The sequence below is a fragment of the Hemiscyllium ocellatum genome, chromosome 5, assembly GCF_020745735.1.
Source record: "Hemiscyllium ocellatum isolate sHemOce1 chromosome 5, sHemOce1.pat.X.cur, whole genome shotgun sequence".
NCBI classification, from domain to species: domain Eukaryota; kingdom Metazoa; phylum Chordata; class Chondrichthyes; order Orectolobiformes; family Hemiscylliidae; genus Hemiscyllium; species Hemiscyllium ocellatum.
This window is the reverse complement of record NC_083405.1, coordinates 53900869-53922410: the sequence shown is the minus strand read 5'-3', so window position 1 is coordinate 53922410 and position 21542 is coordinate 53900869. Positions and strand designations below refer to the sequence as shown.

General features: G+C 41.0%; 1 protein-coding gene across 1 annotated transcript in view; it reads left to right on the top strand.

The window, feature by feature from the left end:
• The first annotated feature begins 6547 nt into the window (after nucleotides 1–6547).
• mios (missing oocyte, meiosis regulator, homolog (Drosophila)) overlaps nucleotides 6548–21542 on the top strand; it is a 56918-nt gene continuing 41923 nt past the window's right edge. Inside the window, exons 1-3 of the mRNA XM_060824753.1 lie at nucleotides 6548–6620; nucleotides 12801–14211; nucleotides 18261–18356. Coding sequence (XP_060680736.1) covers nucleotides 12915–14211; nucleotides 18261–18356 — 1393 coding nt within the window. The 5' untranslated portion in view covers nucleotides 6548–6620; nucleotides 12801–12914. The remainder of the gene's footprint in view (nucleotides 6621–12800; nucleotides 14212–18260; nucleotides 18357–21542) is intronic.

Genomic DNA, 21542 nt, shown 5'->3' with positions numbered 1-21542 from the left:
GCAGAGTGGCTGTGCTTGACGAAGGTAGATATGAGCTGTGCATACTTTCAATTGCAGTTAGATTAGGATTCCCAGAAATATGCTACAATTAATCCCCAAAAGGGTTTGTACCAATACGTGAAATAGCCATTTGGGGTATCATTAGCCTTTACCATTTTACAGCAGATAATGTAGAACCCCAGGTCACCATTTACCTAGACAATGTGCTAATAATAAGGAAGACCAAAAAGTAGCCTTTGGTGAACTTGAACATAGTTCTGAGATGTTTCTCCCAGGTGGATGCCTAAGAAGGGAAAATTAAGTCTTCCAAGCACCCCAAATGACCTACTTCAGCTACAGAGTCAACAAGACTGAGTTTCCTGATGAAGGGCTCTTGCCTAAAACATCAATTCTCCTGCTCCTTGGATGCTGCCTGACCTGCTGTACTTTTCCAGCACCCCACTCTCGACAAAGACTGGGTCACACCCATTGAAAGATAAAGCGAGGGCAATCAAAGGTGCCCCAGCTTCCATGTCTGTACCAGAGATTAGGTCTTTCCTTGGGCTGGTGAATTATTATAGAATGTTCGTACATAACCTGGCCTCCATCCTTGTACTATTGCACCAACTCCAAAAAAAGGGTCAGCCTTAGAAATGGTCTCAGAGCCAAGCCATAGCTTTTAGTGTGGTCAGTGTCATATGAGAGGTTTGACATATAAATCATACCAGCAAGTGCAGTTTAGATACTGTTAACGTAATTTAAAGTATGCTAGCTATCAGCTTGTAAATGATAACAGATTCAGGTCAGAGTGCAGTTTCTAATGTTAATTTTATTCTAAGTCTAAAAGCAACAATTGTTTTCTCATTCTTCTATACTACAGATTTTCTCACTTAGTAACTAGCCCAAGGTTAAACTATTGTACAGTTTGGTGATTCTCAAAGATATAACCCTCATCCCTCAAAATAAAACCCTTGTAATACTAAGGGCTGAAGCTCAATGACATTAATGAAAGATTGTCTGAAATCTTGAGGATAACACTGGTGAATAATCTCTCTGATAAATCGGTCAACCTACTCTTGTTCTTTCAGACCATTACATATGTACTGCCAGTGTGAAATTGAACTATACAAGCACCCCGGAGCTAATTGGAGGCCAGTGGTTATCATTGCTAGCTTAATAAACCCCAATCCTTAGGAAGGTACTGAGTAAGCCTCAGTTATCTCCCCATGGATGACACCAGGTGTTGAAAGTACAAATAAATCAGGAAATTACTGTGCATTTTAAAATGTCAAAATACTTGTTTTCTATCAGTAACAAACTGTTTAAACTGAAAGTGAGATAGATGAATATTAAATGAAAGAGTTTTATATCTATGCACTTGTGGTTTGCTTTTAATGAGTCAGATTTGTCTCTATTCTGGGGAGGTGTTTTGCTGTGAAACATGTGGGTTAAAATATTGTATGTACTCACTAAGTCAGTGTGGCAAGTATTTTAAAGATTTTATTTCTCTCTGACACGTAAAACTTTAAGTTTTCTGTCAAAACCCAACTAAAACATTCATATGCTAACTGTTTTTGAAATAAGTTGAAAAGCAAAACTCATATCAACACAATAATTAAACTCAAATCTACTTTTCGAATTTGAGGATACACTTTTTATGTTGCACAAATCAATTCAGAATCAATGCATTACATACTTTTTAATTCATTATCATCAACATGCTCAAACTACGGCATGCCAGGTTTTGGAGGTGGTTGGATTGGCTCTCAAATTATTTTGGTTACAACATACTGCACCATTTCTGCATGCCTAAGGGAAAATGTTCTGGATCCAGACAGCTTACCCCTCTACCACAAGGAACAATATAACCAAAGGTACAGAATTCTTGGGCTAAAATGTCTAACTTCGACATAGAAAGGATCAAATATTAGTGCAGCAGCTGTTGGGCAAGGTGTACTGATGCCCACAAGTGTGCCTTGGCCGCACTAGCATGATCAAAGTGGGCGAGCGACCTAGACCCATATAACAAATCTTTTAAAAAATTTAGGCAAATTGTCCTTTTTGCTGAAGAAACTGACAAAATTTTGGTTGGATTTGGAGCCCCTGACAATATCTTGAGTGGGCAGTTCGGTATATTTAAAGAGATAGGAGGAAGATATGCCAAAGATCTAGAAATCATGAGATGTGCCTATTGCGTGCAATGATATCCCTTTTTAAATCCATTTATTCTGTCTATGTTTTGGGTGGCATCTGTGGAGAACTTAGCTGGAGAATTGTAATGTACAGGGAATGTCGATTGCTCTTAATCCTGCATAGCAACAAGGGTGGAACTTGTCTCAAGGATTTCAAAAGGCCAATCAATAGTTCAAATTTACTGAACAATTAATTTTAGTCAGTTAACTGCAGGCACTGGATTAGAAGATTGTTACTTTTGGTCTGCTGGTCAGTCATGTAATGTAGGTTTGTAACATATTGTGTTGTTATTATTTGGGAAAATGGTACTGAACGGGAAGTAACAGTGAGCTTTTTGACAAAAGTCAGGAAGTCATTTTGAGCAGTGAAATATAGACAGGTTTTCCAGGCAAGCACGTGATTTAACTTAAATGACGTCACTTGCAAAGTTAATTAGCTGCATATTTACAAAGTTGAGAGTTTTATGAGACAGATACAGATGGTCGGGACCACAAGTAGATTCAGTTCAGAAGAGGAGAAATCATCCAAGAAGCGAGGCAGTTTTTTTCTTTTATTTGCTGAAATTGCCAAAGTGGGAAAATTTAGTTAGTAGGGACCCTGCCCCCCCCACCCCCAGGTTGTGAGAATTATAAAGAAGTATTGACTTTGCAGAGCTGCAAAGATGTCACAGGCCAATAGAATGGAAAATAAGTTGCTTCAGAATCCAAGGAGAAGGACGGGAAATAATAATTTGGGTAAGAAAATTAATGAACTAAGGAGTGATGCTTCACTGGGATTAAATGACAGTAAAGGATATTGCGGAAAAGGAGTTGATTTTTGATTTTTGCTAATTGTGATAAAATCTTTGCAAATTGTCTTATATATGTGTCCAGAGTGTGGTGCTGGAAAAGCACAGCTGGTCAGGCAGCAGCTGAGGAGCAGCAGAATGACGTCAATTCTCTTCCTCCTCGGCCGTGCTTTTCCAGCACCACACTCTCAATTCTGATCTTCAACATTTGCAGTCCTCATTTTCTCCTTATCTATGTGCATGTGTGTGTCTGTGGTTCAGTTCTTTTTGTGTGACAAACTTCTGATCTTCTATTAAAAGAACTTTGGTAGCCACATGTGAATATGCTCAATGTCTAAAGAAATAAAACTTACCAAGCCAAGATTCACTCTTAGATCTGACTTGTCTCGTTTTGCCATCAGCTTGGATCATAACGTACCTAAGAACAGAAACTGGAGGCTAAAAAGGGTGTTTACATAGCTGTTGGGCTGAGCACTGCCTCTTTTGTGGTTAGATCCTGGAAACTAGTAGGTGAGGTCAAAGGTTGAATCTGGGTAACAGGGCTCTCCATGGCTTGAACTGATTTTTGGACTGTTTTTGCATCAGAAGGATTGTGCCTGCAAAAACTACAGGACAGAGGTTTGATTGCTCCCTGGTTGTCCTGTCATCACCAACTTATTGAAAGATGTAATCTCATATGAAATGATGTTACAGATCATGGAGTCTGCTGAAGTGAACTGGCCAGTTACATCTCGTTACTTTTCCCTTCTCATATATCCCTTAACTGTCTGTTTTTATGTGAGAATTGAGGGGGGAAGGGGGGTAGAATCAAAGAAGTTCATGCTTAAATCATGCACCTTAATTAGATTATCTTTTGGTTCCATTTTGCTCTTCGAAAGCTACCATATTATTAACAAATTGTTGAAACTTTTATTTACACCATAAACATGGTGAAAATGAGGACTCCGAGGCGAGAGTGTGGCGCTGGAAAAGCACAGCAAGTCAGGCAGCACCCATGGAGCAGGAGAATCAAAGTTTCAGGGAGAAGCCCTCATTCCCAATGAAGGGCTTATGCCTGAAATGTTGATTCTCCTGCTCTTCGGATGCTGCCTGACCTGCTGAGCTTTTCCAGCACCACACTCTTGATCAAAAACATGATGTCTGGCATTGTTATTTTCAAATAATAATGACATGGTTATTTAAAAGATCTGTTTAGGAACTATTGGGGTCGAGTTTTATGGTATTTGAAGGTTTTAATTTTACTATGTTGCAAATACAGAGGTAGGGAGTCTCATTTAATTTGACTGTTTATCTCTGTGTCATAACAGTATTACTGTTCTAACTGTTCACAACCACCTGATGAAGGAGCAGTGCTTCCAAATAAACCTGTTGGCCTATAACCTGGTGCTGTGTGATTTATAACTTTGTTCTAACTTTGTATCGTAACAATCATTCTGGTTTGTCCAGAACTACCAAAACATATGATTTTATTCTGTTTAGATAATAACTGGGATCCCACACTTTGTCAACTTCGAAAAATGTCACTAGTTGCTAACCAGATCGTAACATAAGTTTGTGGCTTTTTTTCAAGATTATTACAAGTGTGACAGCGCTATCCTGTTTAGTGATGTATCATGCACAATTTGGCATACTTATTAACCCTCTTCAGCTAACGGAGAATTAGCTCACAAAAAACAAATACAAGCCATTTAGAATTCTGAAGTTCTACTTAAGGTGTTGGAATGAATTTGATGGAGTTCTGCATACAGTTGGTTTTGCTGTAATGTGCATTTCTTCAACGTGATTTGGCTATAATGTGATAGAAGAATTTATATTTGTAGAAGGTGAACTTTCCTGATCTATATTGGTTATAACGTGATTCCAGTCCCATTTGTTTAAATAAAAACATAAGACTGTAAGACATAGGAACAGAAATAAGGCCATTTTGCCCATTGTGTCTGCTCCACCATTCAATCATGGCTAATAAGTTTCTCAACCCCATTCTCTCCTTTCTCCCTTTAACTCTTGATCCCCTTGATAATTAAGAACCCATCTATCTCTATCTTAAATATACTCAATGACCTGGCCTCCATAGCCTTCTGTGGCAATGAGTTCCACTGAAAAAGTTTCACCTTATCTCCATTTCCCTTCACTCCAAGGCTGTTCCCTCAGGTCCTAGTCTCTTCTAGCAATGGAAACATCTTCCCTAATCATTGTAATCTCTTGTGTTTCAGATATTGTGAAGATTTGGAGTATAGGGATGACAAGGGCCTTCTCCTAAATCATGATAAAATTACAATGTGCACGCTGTAAAAAACCATGTTAGATGTGGAAGCTCATGTTCTCCTCTCTGTAACAGCTAAAAGCTGGGGTTCTCTTCCTGCTGCGGGAATTGCAAAGAGATAATCTATTTTACTGAATTTGCCTTTCCCAAAGATATTTTAATGGAATGTTACTACATTGGAACAGTTAATTAGTAATAGCTAATATCTATTATTTTCTTAAGCATTTTGATAAGTTAGTTAGGCTAATTCTTTTTTATTTTTATTTTGTCTGTATTTCAACTAGAGTGTAAAAATAAAGTGTGATTTGCTTAAAGTTGAGCAGTTTCACCTATCAAATTGTATCTGGAACACAATGTCTTACACTTACCTTTAAAATAAGAAAAAGTTAAGGTTCAGCCTATCTTCTTAATATATTTTGAGGGGGTTTGGTCTGGCCCATAACACTTGAGTGAGCCCTTACTTTTCTGGGGAGAGCTTGGGACCTGGCATCGGAATTGATGGCTGCTACATTGGAAGACGTCTTGTTGGAGAGGTACACCACCAGCAAAAGATGGGTGCCTGAGGATTTGTAACTTCATCTTTGGTTGGTTCTGGTGCTAGTGGCAGTGAAATGGTGGCAGAAGGGCATCACGGCAACATTGATGAGGTGGGTTTAGCGGCAAAAGACACAACTCTGACATTGGTGGGTCTGGTGAGGCAGTGGGGAAGAGAATAGACCCAATGGCAAAAGATGAAGCCTGGAAAGTAGCAACTTCAATGCTGGTTGGGTCCTATATCGAGAGTGGTGAGGCAATGGAGGAGGAATGGGAGCATAGGGATGATGAACTGGTGGACTCTCTTGAAGGTGTATCTTTTCTTTGTTCTTAATCTATTTGTCATGGCGATGGATCATGTCTACAGTGGAAAGCGTTGTAATTGTATTTTACTGTTTTTCCTCACTGTAAAATACACGTGACAATAAATTCATTCATTTATAGGGGTTAATAGACTGAAGGTGGAGTCATTATGCGTTTTCACACGTGTAATACTGGTGAGATTTGTACATGTGAATTTTTGCAGCATAATACAATAATACATATTAAAGAAAGTTTATTATTTCACACATCTGCGGTACATTGTATTTTTAGCATCTAGGAAATCTATCGAGATAGGTCGCGAGTCACATATTCAATGGTAATTCCTAATTTTGCTTTCATGTAACGTGATAAGCAAATGTCCACAATTCGCCCTCTTGCACCATAACCCAAGGCTGGGTTACAGCCACGCGCCTTCCGGGTCCCACAGGCTCGCTGACGTCAGGGATCACGTGAATAAACACGGCGCCCCTTGAGGAAGGGCCGCGCATGCGTTGATGGGGCAGGCAGGAGTTAATGACCCAGGTGCCGGGGAGCCGTTGGGTGAGTGTCGGGGTTTCGGCATGTGGCTGGGCGCTCGGTCAGGGAGGTGGTGGGAGCCGGTCTGAGTGCGGCCCGATGGGAACTCTGTTGGTCGTGGTGTAAACGAGGGGCGGCTAAGTGCTCAGGTTGAAGCATGGCACCGGATATTGGGCTTTAGGCCTATGTCCCCGTTCCTGGAAATCTATCCGAGTGTAACATGAATGATGATGATGATGTGTGGGCAGGGTGGAGTGTGGGCAGGGTGGAGTGTCTCTCTCAGTCCCCTCTTTACTCCTGACAAATGACCAGAACCCAACAGGAAACTCTGGTTTCATTTCAGATCACAGTAGAGTGCTGGAAACTCCTCGAACATCACAGCACAGCAGGGTAGTTTTTTTTATTTGCAAAAAAATATACTTTATTCATTTTAACAAAAAAAGTCTACAAGCACAAACAGGCTTACATTCTGTTTTGCATAATTTTCCAATGAGGAAAAAGAATCAAATGATACATTGGAATTTTACATCCCGGAGAGCTACAGTGCAGTTGAAAGTAACATTTTTACCTCCTGCCAATAAAGGGGTCTGTCATCTTAACTGGCCCCTGTTTTAATTTGCAGCAATACCTTGGATGGTGATCTACCTTTAGGTCGTGGAGTTTCCTCACTGCACCTTGGTGGCAGCTGACCTAAGCTTTAGCATGTCCCCCAGCATGTAATACTGGACCTTGGAATGTTCCAGTCTGCAAAACTCCTTGGGCAAACCAAACAGTGTCTTTCACTGAGTTACGTTGACTGTGTCTTCCAGGTATGGTCAATGTTCATTTGTCTCTGTGTTCGCCCTGGGGTATTGCCTGTAGAGCATGAAGCTCTGTGTCATGGAGTGCTCAGGACGAACCTTGATTTAAAAAAAATCCTGCATCTCTGTCCAGACCTTTTTTTTGCAAAGCCACATTTCAGAAGGAGGTGTGTGACAGTCAATTTGTTCCCTCATCTTGCACCTGCAGCTACTTCAAGAGCAGCAAGCATGTGGAAGTGTAGTGAGTCTGGGCTTACGTGACAGGATGAGCCCACTCCTTTTCCTGCAAAATCTCGAGGATGTTACATGCTGACCACTGTCTGGACATGTGGTCAAAGATGTTTCCTCTGCAAATTTCACCTATGAGAGACAGCTGGTACAGAATGGTCAGGCCCATCCTTTGTCACACAAGGGACAGGTAGAACCCCAGTATATATTGATACTTGGTGCTTGCATCTCAAGGGTTAGAATTCAAACCTGTTAGAATTCTTTGAAACAAGTAGGTTAAACCAGGGAAACCCAGTGGATGTTATCTACCTAGGCTTCCAAAAGACCTTTGATAGGTGCCTTATGGGAGGCTGCTGAGTAAGGTGAGGGCCCGTGGTGTTTGAGGTGAGCTACTGGCATGGATTGGCTATCTGACAGAAGGCAGAGAGTTGGGATAAAAGGTTCTTCTTTGGAATGCAGCTGGTGACGAGTGGGGTTCTGCAGAGTTCAGTGTTGGGGCTGCAGCTGTTCACTTTATAAATTAATGATCTGGATGAAGGGACTGGGGGCATACTGGCAAAGTTTGTCAATGATATGAAGTTAGGCGGACAGGCAGGTAGTGCTGAGGAGATGGGGAGGCTGCAGAAAGATTTAGACAGTTTAGGAGAGTGGTCCAGGAAATGTTTGTTGGAATTCAATGTGAGCAAGTGTGAGGTCTTATACTTTGGAAAAAAGAATACAGGCATGGACTTTTATTTTACACAGTGAGAAAATTCATAAAGCCAAAGTACAAAGGGATCTGGGGGTGCTAGTCTAGGATTCTCTAAAGGTTGATTTGCAGGTTGAGTCCGTGATTAAGAAAGCAAATGTAATGTTGTCATTTATCTCAAAGCATATATAAAAGCATTGACGTGCTTCTGAGACTTTATAGCTCTAGTTAGGCCCCATTTAGAATACTGTGTCCAATTTTGGGCTTCACACCTCAGGAAGGGCATACTGCCACTGGAGCTTGTCCAGCGGAGATTCACATGGATGGTCTTTGGAATAGTAGGCCTAACATAAGATGGTCAACTGTGGATCCTGGGATTGTATTCATTAGAGTTTAGAAGGTTGAGGGGACGTCAGTTAGAAACTTCCAAAGATAATGCATGGCTTAGAAAGGGTGGACGCTGGGAAGTTGTTTCCGTTATGCGGGGACACCCGGACCTTTGGGCGCAGCCTTAAGATTAGAGGGGGTCAATTTAGAACAGAAATTAGGAGATATTTCTTGAGTCAGAGAATGGTAGGCCTGTGGAATTCATTGCCACGGAGTGCAGTGGAGGCCGGAATGTTGGGTGTCTTCAAGGCAGAGATTGATAAATTTTTGAACTCGCAAGGAATTAAGGACTATGGGTAGAGTGTGGGAAGTGGAATTGAAATGCCCATCAGCCATGATTAAATGGCAGAGTGGACTTAATGGGTTAATGGCCTTGCTTTCACTCATAGGTCTTATGGTCTAGGAGTGGTCTTCGTATGCAGCCTCATACGAAGGTGGCCATCAGTGAGGAAAGCTTTGGGCCCAGACTTATATCTGGTGTCCTTGCGAATCCAGTGCCACCCCTCTGTCATGCTTGTAGGCATTCGTATCCCTAGGACTGTGAGGCTCTCTGAGGTCATCCTGCCCAGCACAGTACAAGTTTGGTTGGGGTGAATTACCCATCCCAAAACAGACCTGACATTCCTAAACATAATTTTATAATCTACGTTATGAATAGGTTGCCAACTTTGAATTTCCTCTCTTTCCCCCTTCTGCTTGGGTGATGATACCTTTCCTTAAGAGTTTGCACATGCTACCTGCCAGAAGCATACTGACGGTACCCCTCCAGTACTATTGCCCATCTGTTCAAGTTTCCGTTATGGCCCTCTATACTGTCCACTACAGCACCAATTTTAGTATCATCTGCAAGTTTATGAACCATGCTTCCTATATTCTTATCCAAATCATTTATGTAGGTCAGCTCATCTAGAGGTAATAGCTGGTATTCATGAAAAAGGGCAGACTGATCTGTTAAATGTGCCTGTTGTAGTCCTAATGTTACTAGGGCATTGTGTTTCTCTTTCCCCAATAGTGACCACACTTTAAAAAATAATTTATTGTCTCTAAACCCCTTTGACACGTTCTGTTTTTTTAAATTTTTATTATGGGAAATATGAAATCAGTAAACATGTTTGGTGTTATGTCTTTCAATTGCCCATGGTTCTCATTATTTATTAGTTGAGTTATCCATGGGGCAATTGGACCAATTATTGATTCAAACTTGTTACTTCTGTTTAGTTCTTGAAGATTGAAAATGGCTTTCAGTCCTCCTTGCATAATGACATTGAAGTTTCAAAACGCTCAACCCTTTTGGCATAAAAGATGCTGAAACGTTTTTGTGGTTCAGAAGTTCTAAGTAAGAACCAGCAGGACTTCCTGCAGACCATGTGAGAGATTCAGTACCATTGTGCCTGAAAGAGGAAGTGGTTGTTTAAGTCGGGTTGTGAGGGGGGAGTGCCACCCCACTAACCTCCGCATAAGCTGCATCATCCACCGACATTTCTGCCACCCATAAGCGGACCCCACCACCAGGGATATATTCCAACCCCCCCCACCCCATCCGCTTTCCTCAAAGACCATCCCTTTCGTGACTACCTGGTCAGGTCCTCGCCACCCTCCCCTGCCACCGCAGGAATTGCAAAATCTGCCCCCATACCTCCGCCACTTATCTCTGTCCAAGACCCCAAAGCAGCCTTCCACATCCATCAAAGTTTCACCTGCTCTTCCACACATCATTTCTTGTATCCGTTGCTCCCGATGCGGTCTCTCCTGTGTTGGGGAGACTGGATGCCTTCTCGCACAGCGCTTTAAGAGAACATTTCTGCGACACCCGCACCAATCAACCCCAGTGGCCCGTGGCCAAACATTTCAATTGCCCCTCCCACTCTGCCGAGGACATGCAGGTCCTGGGCCTCCTTCACCATCGCTCCCTCACCACCTGACGCCTGGAAGTAAGTACGCCTTATCTTCCACCTCAGGACCCTTTAACCTTAGAGCATCAATGTGGACTTTACCAGTTTCCTCATTTCCCCCCCCCCCCCCACCTGTACCCCATTCCAACCTTCCAGCTCACACCGTCCTCATGAACTGTCCCACTTGTCAATCTTCCTTCCCAACTAACCGTTCCACCCTCCTCTCTGACCTTTACTGCCACCTCCGTCCCCCTATTACACTCTCAACTACCTTCCCAGCCGCGCCCGGCCTCCCATTTATCTCTCCATCCGAGGCTCATAGCCTCATTCCTGATGAAGGGCTCCGGCCCGAAACATCGATTTTCCTGCCCCTTCGACCCCAGGCATCAATGTGGACTTCACCAGTTTCCTCATTTCCCCTCCCCACTTCTTACCCCAGTTCCAACCTTCCAGCTCAGCACCGCCCTCATGACCTGTCCCACCTGTCAATCTTCTTTCCCGCCTATTCGCTCCACCCTCCTCTCGGATCTATCATCTTTACCTCCACCTCTATCCACCTATTGCACTCTCAGCTGCCTTCTCCCTAGCTGCACCTCCCTCCCATTTATTTCTCCATCCCCAAGGTTCCTAGCCTCATTCCTGATGAAGGGCTCTGGCCCAAAATGTTGATTTTCTGCCCTTTGGATGCTACCTTACCTGCTGTACTTTTCCAGCAACACACTCTTGACTCTGCTCTCCAGCATCTGCAGACCTCACTGTCTCCAGAGTTTATTAGGAAGACAAGTAGGATCTCATTGACACTTACAGAATATAGGGAGGCTAAAGATGGAGGATTTGCATTAGTAGTAGAGAGAAGGAACTAATAGCACAGCCTCAGAGTTATGGGATGGAAATCGTTGCCACAGATTGCTGTGGTGGCAAAGTCACCATGTATATTTAAGACAGTCTTGATCAGGAAGAAGACTCAGGGTTATGGGGAGAAGGCAGGATTAATCATGATTGAATGACAAAACGGACGCATTTTGCTGAATTGTCTAATTTTTTTTTTCCTTTATCTTATGCTGTTATGGAATGTCTTCACGTTTTTTTCAGGCATGCTGTATCATAGCAGGTTCTATGGTGTTGGTGCCACCACTACTTGGTGTGGATGGAGCTGTTTCTGCTTTGCTGTTGATGGAATGCATGTACATACATTTTAACAACCTCCTGCTACAGGTTGAATTGTTTTGGGGTTTGTTCTGCTGATTCTGCTCATCTGGTGAAGGAAATGGGATTAGGGTCAGGATTTCTCCTCCTCATTAATTTGAATGTGGACAAGGCTCCTGTTCGCTGCATTTTTCAGGTATTCACAAACCTGCCAAATTGGGAGCATGTGGCCCAGATCAATTGGTTGGCACAGATGTTGTTCAATATGAAGTATATCAAGTCAAGCTGTTAAAAATCTGATCTTGTGAAGGATGTACAAAGAGAAGGAGGTGTGTTTTGAAGGTTTTGACAGTTCGTGAGTCTTGAGGCACATACATGATTTCATGGATCTGATTCCTTCAGGACTTGTGTTATGATTCTTAGTGGTTCTGCTTGGGATGGGTGTCATATGTTCTCTTGTACTGTCCATGATGTGCTCCTTATGGACATGACCTTGTTGACCTGCAAAAGATGAAAGTGGTTGCAGTAAAAATGGCAGGGGTCTATGAGTAGCTTTTGGTATTTGGGCTGGGATGTGTACAGGCCTCACATCCAGATAGCACAGAGCCTGTAGTAGTGCTATTGTGCTTGTGGGCCTAGTGAATTGGCAAACATTGGAGCAAGGTGATCACTTGAAGGTAATTAACAAGACTGCTCAGTGCTTTCCTGTGGTAGGCATCATGTACTTATCATAAATTGTGACAGTTATTCAATTACTTTAGTTAATCACTTTGATTCTTCTCCCAAGGTAGTTCCCGAGATGTGGAAGAAATTATTTTTCTTCTGGGATAAAAGGGTACATTAAGGTCTAAAAATGTTACTTGAACTTGAGTCACGTACAAGCCTTTAACCTTTTGAAAGCTACAGCACCTTTAAAATATGCACTATTGTAGCTCCAGAATTGTAATTGAATATTGCAAAAATGTTTGTCTCTGTACTAATGGGTGAAGTTCTTAATCTATAGCTAAGAAGAACTTAATAGCTTTGGTTTATTACAAAATGATAATTATTTTTCTTTCCTCAGATTCATGATGTTGCAAACTGAGGCTTGTACATTTGCCTCTTGTTATTCAAGCTGATCAACTGATGTAATAGTAGAACGTTTGGAGAGAACCCTCATGCCATTTGGTAGAAGAATATGAGTGGGTCAAAGCCGGACATCCTATGGGCTCCTCACCATGTAGACCGATTTGTTGTTTGTGATTCTGAACTTTGCCTCTATCGTACTGAATCAGTAGGAAATTTTGAAGCTAAAGCTGGTTCTTTGAGACTCTCAGAGGATACCACAGCCACATTGCTGGCAATTAACTCTGACACTCCCTATATGAAATGTGTTGCTTGGTATCCTAAATATGACCCAGAGTGTTTACTTGCTGTTGGTCAAGCCAATGGACGGGTTGTCCTTACTAGCCTTGGTCAAGATCGCAATTCTAAATGCAGAGATTTGATAGGAAAGGAATTTGTTCCTAAGCATGCCCGTCAGTGTAACACGTTAGCTTGGAACCCTGTAGACAGTAATTGGCTTGCTGCTGGACTGGACAAACACAGAGCAGATTTCTCCGTACTCATCTGGGATATCAGCAGCAAATATACACCAGAGATAGCTGTCCCAGCAGAGAAGGTTCGTCTTTCTGCTGGTGATACTGATGCTGGCCTTGTTGTAACAAAGCCTTTGTATGAGCTGGGACAAAATGATGCAAGCCTGTCTCTTTGCTGGCTCCCAAGAGACCAAAAGCTCCTGCTGGCAGGCATGCACCGCAATCTTGCAATTTTTGACTTGAGAAACACCAGCCAAAAAATTTTTGTCAATACAAAAGCTGTTCAGGGTGTAACTGTTGATCCTCACTTCCATGACCGTGTAGCATCTTTCTTTGAAGGTCAAGTGGCAATTTGGGACTTAAGGAAGTTTGAAAAGCCAGTACTGACACTGACTGAGCAACCAAAACCACTAACAAAAGTGGCATGGTGTCCAACTAGAACTGGTTTGTTAGCTACATTAACAAGAGATAGTAATATAATTCGCCTGTATGATATGCAGCACACTCCAACACCTATTGGGGATGAAACGGAACCTACCATAATAGAAAGAAGTGTACAACCATGTGAAAACTACATTGCCTCCTTTGCTTGGCATCCAACAAATCAAAACCGTATGGTTGTAGTGACACCTAACAGATTGATGACAGATTTCACTGTCTTTGAGCGAATATCACTGGCTTGGAGTCCAACTACTTCTCTCATGTGGGCTTGTGGAAGACACTTGTATAACTGCAGTGAAGAAGGAGAAGCTAGTTCTGGAGAGAAAGATGTTGCTACAAAAATGAGGCAACGGGCATTATCGAGATATGGACTTGACACAGAGCAAGTATGGCGAAATCATTTATTGGCAGGCGATGATGACCCACAGCTGAAGTCATTATGGTACACTCTGCATTATATCCTTTTTGGTTAAAATTTGAAGAGGAAGGTAATGGTTCACCAAAGATTCTTTTTTTAAAAATGTTTGCAGCATTGCTTATTAAGAAGACTTTTTAAAAAAATCTTAACTAGATGCATTTTTAAAATTTTGTTTCACAGTGCAACAATATTTAAAAGCAAGAGAAACTTCCTTATGATATTTCTATTCTAGTTTTATTTAAGGATGTATATCCCTTAAAGCTATTTCTCGAGGAGCTGTCATAGATTCATTGCTATGAGTTTGTCAGCAACTCCACTGTAATGCATGACTAACTGGATGGAGTGCATTTTTTCATGTTTTAGCAATTCCTATAGTTCTGTTCTTATGTAACTGAATAGTGTAACTTAAGCTCAAAATCTGGAAACAAATTGTGGTAGGATGTTGTACAGACATTATGAATCTACATAACCTGACCTTGCAGCACCTATTACCTTCTGGCTACCTGGAGCATAACCCATCTCCTTTGAATCATCATTAATGCATTGAGCACCCTGTCAGCTAACACTTCTTCTGTAGAAGACATTGTGCAGCCAAGGAAACTCTGGTTAGTCCATATTTGGAGTACTGTTTTCAGTTCTGGGTGCTTATCCTTCTCTGTCTTGAGGCATAGCAGAAATTGACCAGAATGATAACTGGATTCCCAAAAGATTTAAATTACAAGGAAAGATTAGACCGGCATGGTAATCTTCCCTGGAAACTTTTTTCTGTATTTGTTTGTAGGACGTAGGCATCGCTAGCTGGATGCATTTGTTGGCCTTGAGAAGGGGTGGTGGTGAGCTGCCTTCTTGAAATAGTGTTCAGTGTGCTGTAAGTAGATCCACAATTCCCTTGAGGAGGGAATTCCATGATTTTGACCCAACGACAGTGAAGGAACAGTGATATATTTTCAAATCAGGATGGTGAGTGGCTTGAAGGGGAATTTGCAGGTGGTGTTATTCCCATGTATTTGCTACTCTTCTAGATGGAAGTGGTTGTGGGTTTCAGAATGTGCTAAGGATCTTCGGCAAATTTCTGCAATACATCTTGTAGATAGTGTGTACTGAATATCAATGGTGGAGTGAGTGGATGTTTGTAGATATGGTACTAATCAAGTAGGATATTTAGTGTCAAACTTCTTGAATGGTGTTGGAGCTGCACTTGTCCAGGTAAGTGGCGACTATTCCTTCACACGCCTTGCAGATGGTAAATAGGCTTTGGGGAATTAGGAGGTGAGTTAAAGATAAATGGTTATCGAAAACTTCAATTAGATTAAGGGGAATCAGTTGGGGGGGGGGGTGGAAAGCTATTTTCAGGGTTTGGGAGTCAGTGACTAGGGGGATAGTTTTAATAAAACTTTTTTTAAGTGCACTAGCTATTTCAGGAGGAAATTGGGAAACATTTTGCAAAATGTGCTGAGATTTGGAATTATTCTGCCAGTACCATTTCCTATATTGGACAAATGAACAAAATAGGACTTTTCTCCATAGGGTAATTGACATAATACCTCCTATAAAATTTCATAGGTATGTTTATCCTAATGCATAACAATCAACATACACTTTCCACTGTTCATAATATTGAAAATTAAATTTAAAAATGTTAAAATGTATCCAGTAAAATTAATAAATAATATGGTATTAGACATTTTGGTGACAGATTCATAAATGCTGAAAATACACGGGCTAGATTCTTGACTAAACAAGTAGTTGAGTGGCAATGAGGGTGACCATTACTGCCTTCCTGACTCCTACCTATCAGCAATGTAACTTTCTCTATAAAGAGAACCAGGTGATTTGTTACATCCATCTGAGTGCTAAAACAGAACCTTGGTTTAATGTTTCATATAAAAGTTGGAAGAGGTGGCATATGTTGAAAGTAGAAATGTGCAATTAATTTTAAAAAACTTCTATTTCTCCAATCTAATTATCTGTATTAAAAATAAAATGTCTTTGTATCTTACTCATGGGAATGAATGGCATATGGTGCCATCTAAGCGGGCTGTTATGTTCTGGATGCTGTCCAACTTCTTGAATGTTGCTGAAGCTGCAGGCATTTAGGCAAGTGGACAGTATTCCGTCACACTTTTGAGTTGTACCTTCGATGTGGACATGTTTTGGGAATCAGCAGGTGAGTTACTTATCATAAACTCCTTGCTTCCAACCTGTTTGTAGTCTCAGCATTTCTATAGCTCATCCAGTTTTTGTTCTGGTGAATAATGACCCCATGATATTTGTACGAATTACTCAATGGTAATGTAATTTGAATGTTAGAATGGGAGATGGTTGGGTTGTCCCTTGATTTTAGTGGTCATTGCCTGAGACTTGTGTGGCACACTTGTCACATTGCCCGGATGCAGTGTTTGAGAAGTTGTGAATGGTGCTGATATATTGCACAATATGCAAACATGTCTGTTTCTAACCTTATTCAAAGGAAGGTGAAGGTAATTGGACCTAGGGCACTCATCCAAAGTACTCTGTGGTGCCCTTACCTCTGAGCCAGGAAGTGTAGGTTCAAGTCCCACCTACCTCAGAGGCATGCATTAAAATCTCTGAACAGTTTAGTTAGAAAATACCTGTGGTACTACTGCATTGATGTCTTGGAGCTGAGATAATTATTTAAGTGTCCAATTGCGTTTTTTATTATTTTGGAATATGTGATATTTTCAGACTTGACTCCTAGAACTGACTATGTCTGTAAGAGATTGTAATTCTATATAAACTTTGCAATGAAACTAGTTCAAAAATGTTATCTGAAATCAGGGCTGAAGGTTTTCAGGCATAACTATTGGGTGTTTGTGCACTTGTTGCTGAGGTGTTTGAGAGTTTTTAATGGTGTTGAATGTGGGAACTTCGAAAAGGGCAAATGATGTAGGAGAGGAATCTTAAATTCTCAAGTGCATTGGGCTGAGATTCCTTCATTTACTTTGTGAAAGGATGAGTTTTGATTCTGGCGGTGATGGAATGTGGAAACTTTAGAGGGAGGTGACATTATATGGGACTTAGAGGGAACTTGAGTGGTGGGCATGGATGGTTTGTGGCTTCCATCAATTTCCCTTTAGGTTGAAAGTAGAAGGAAAGATATATTTTTGGAGGTTCAGTGGAGGATAGTACAATACTGCTGGTGGGAGATCCTGCTTTGGTAAAAGCAAAAGACTTGCTCTATCAAAGCTTATTTTCTAATTTAAAATTGTATGCGCTATGACAAAGCAGTTCAATAAAGTGATGCTATAACTGGTCACGAGCTGCCTCAACTAATGTGCTCAATCAGCAGATAGTGAGCAATGAAATAGTCACTTTTCTGCACATAGCAATCAATTTGCTAAGTCCATGATCAGATTTGGGTGGTATGGCAGCTCAGTGGTTGGCTCTGCTCCCTCACAGGGACCTGGGTTTGATTCCCGCCTTGGATGACTGTCTGTGTGGAGTTTGCAAGTTCTCCCCATCTCTGCTTGGGTTTCCTCCGGGTGCTCCGGTTTTCTCCCACAATCCAAAAGATGTGCAGGTTAGGTGAATTGGTCATGCTAAATTGCCCATATTCAGGGGTAAATATGGGGAATGGGCCTGGATAGGTTACTCTTTGGAGGGTCGGTGTGGATTTATTGGTCTGAAGGGTCTGTTTCCATACTATAGAGAATCTAATCTAATCTCATCTGCCTTGGGCAACTGTCTGTGTGGAGTTTGCACATTCTCCCTGGGTATGCGTGGGTTTCTTCTGGATGCTCTGGTTACCCCCACAAGACAAAGATATGCAGATTAGGTGAATTGGCCATACTAAATTGCCTGTAGTGTTCAGGGATGTGTACGTTAGGTGCCTCAGTCAGGGGAAGTGTAGAGTTAAAGGATTGGGGAATGGGTTTGGGTCAGTGTGGACTTTTTCGTGTTCTCACACTGTAGAGATTTAATTCTTTTGAGATTTTCAATAATTCCATGTTACCAGGAATTGCTGAAATGTGATGTGTATGGCTTTACAAGTTATCAATTACAATTGAAGTAGGTTTAAGTAAAGTTGATTTTTCCCTTCATGTTGTTTTCCTATATTTGTAATCACTCATGAAACAATATGCTGAAGATGCAGATCAGAAATCTGTGAACAGAGTGCCTCTCGTATACTCTGGTATTAAAACAATAGTGAAATCTAGTGCAGGTGAGTAAATTGATGGTTTTGTTTGTTCATGAGTTATATTTATTTCTGTTGTGAATGTTTGTTGTTTGTTGTTTCAGATGCTACTAAAACATGGACAGAAATGTGAATTTAGGTTTAGCTTCAGGAGGAGTGAAAGGCTGTGGATTTAAAGCAATTAGCAAGAAAATCAAAGACAACTTGAAATATATTTGATGCAGTGCCTGCTTAAAATTTGAAATGCTCAGCATGCAGATGTAGTTGAAGGCAATTTTAACTGAGGCGTTGAAAAGGGCATGAAATTATTATCTGAAAAGGAAGAATCTGCAGGGTTTTGGAGATAATAAAATAACGTACTAGGTGGACTGTTTGTTTTGGAGAACAAGTGCATATGCAATGGGCTGAATCTGTCTTATAAAAATTCTGTGAAATTAATACATTTGCAATTCAGACATTGGGTTTCTTAATTTCTCCACTGCTTTTATTAGCAATACTGAAATTGGTTTAAATTTGAATTATTCTGACTTTCCCACTCCACCAAGGACATGCAGGTCCTGGGTCGCCTCCATCACCAAACCCTATCCACTCGATGCCTGGAGGAAGAACGCCTCCTCTTCCACCATGGGACCCTGCAATCAGACAGGATTAATGTGATTTCACCAGTTTCCTCATTCCCTCCCCCAGCCTTATCCCATTCCCAAACCTCCAACTTGGCACCACCCTCTTGATTTGTCCATCATCTTTCTCATCTATGCCACCCTCCTCTCTGACTTATTACCTTCTTCCCCACCTTCATCTACTTATTGCATTCCCAGCTACCTTCTCCCACCTTGCCCCCCAGCCCACAAGCCCCCTGATGAAGGGCTTATGCCCGAAATGTTGATTCTCTTGCTCCTCAGATACTGCCTGAGCTGCTGTGTTTTTCCAGCACCCCACTCTCGACTCTGAAACACACATTGCATGATTCAGATGTGCATAACAGCAATCATTTTTTCAATGTTCCTTTTTGAAATCGTAATAAGTCCTTTTACAACTTGAGCTGGTTTTTTGATTATTGCATCTCCAAAGAGCAAAGTGGTACTAATTTATTAAATGTATAGGTTTTGATTCAAGTAGAACCATGATCCCAGACAAGCCCATCAATATATGTACAACTCATTTAACATCCAGAACTAATACATGATGCATGGTATCACTGCTGATAGACTATGATTCTACCCCAACAGTGCACATCAAGTAGCGAATGAGATCCAGACAGATACCATGGATTTCTCGGTGATTCCTCCCACACCCATGTTAAGAGACAATCGATCATCAAATCTTATCTCATTAAACTTCAAGATTACAATGCTTCACTCTCTGATGGCTGGCCTTAACTCCCTTTCAAGAACTGTTCCATAATGCATAGCCTCAACAACTGCTGTTCTAGTCGACAATTCTCCTTTCCTGGGTCCGCACTCCTCTGGATTCTGAACACTGTTCATGGGAACATCTCCAGCTTTTCATTACTGTTAGTTTTCCAATGTTAGAACTGCTCCTTGTTTCTTCTTTATTGCTATTGATAACCAAGTACATGATGCAGATACTATTTTTTTTGGATTTTAGTTTGTCTTCCCTCATGGCTCCTTCTGACTCCTCACAGTTTCGCGACTTTTCCTGTGCTCTGTCTACAACACTTGAGGACAAATGCTAGGAATTGGTCAGAAGTTGAGCTCTAACAGAGCCATCTAACTGCTCTTGAATTCTCAGAGTGCCCTATACAGAGCCCAATTAAGTTTCCTTCCTAGTAGCACTACCTAATATGGAGTTTGTACCTCTATCTATCTGTCTCTTTTCACACTTACTACATACAACCTTTTGAACTACTCGTCAATGATCCCTGAGTGACTATTGAAAATGTTGCAATGAGCTTAGACATTATTGTTGAGTAGAATTAAATGCTGCCACCTTGCAACTCTTGGAACTATTTGTTCCATAAATGTTACCAGTCATAGATTGCCAGCCTGGTCCATACAAAAGATGATGTATATAAAGGATGCCATTATACACTCCTCTTAAAAGAAAGAAGGCTTTATCATTGTGAAGGTTTCCTTTCCGATTGTGTCAGAGTTGCAACAAATTTTTATCATCAAGCTGGACCACATTATTTGCAGATAATGTTTAATTTATCTATTTGCAATATATCTGATCAAAGCTACAGAAGTGTAACTCGAGCAAAAAGCAAGTACATGTCCAAGTAGGATTAGCCATGTTTAAGTATCCTATCATTTAATACAACTCAACACTAATGTTTTCTTATGGCTGTAAGCTCTGGACATACTTGCAAGGTCTTTCCTAATCTCTTTGTGATGAAGCAAATGCAGTGAAAATACATCAATGTTTTGTTTAGAAACATCTTAATTAGTTTGTACTTCTGTTTTGTACTATGGATTTTTCAACCGATCCTGGCAAACCAAGACATTAGTTTCCTTTTGTATAGATGTATATTTAATCATGCCATATGACATTTTACTGTAGGTTTCTCAACTTGAATAAAAGTGAACATGTTTTCTTTTCTCCTTTTTCCCTCATCATCTGCATTGCAAATCATATCATCAACCATGAATGACTGATCAGTCCTAACAATTCTAAAATTATTAACTTACCTACTTGTTGGAGTATGAGAACACTTGTCCCTTTTAAAGACAAACCTATTACCTGTAGCATCTACAAGAAAAAAAATCCTTTTGATTATCCTGATCCATTCTAATAGGTTTACTGAGTGAGAATGTTTCCTTCGCTATTGCTATTCCTATTTCTGGAGATGATTTAAGTACTCCTGGGACTCCTAATGGTCTACTGTTTCTCTTCTAACAACTTGCATTTAGATGTCTTGTTGTATGGCAACGAAACATCCTGATTTTCTAATATTACTTTTATTCTCTATTAACTGGAGCATATTACATCAAAATCATATAACCTGAGCTTTTTGTCCCCAGATCATTCTTTCTGGTTTCTACTCTCTTCCCTTTTTTTTTCTGATCTCTTTCCTTTATTGCTGACCTTTCTTTTTATCTCTCTCCTGGAGTTCCAGTACAAAATTTTTTACATTTCTCTTGCAAGTTCATTTTTTTTTCTATTTCATGTTGCTTCATCTGCAGCTGAATTCTAGCCAACTGAGAGAGCTAGACTCTTCCAATCCAAGCAGCTGTTTCATTACATCAACCAGGT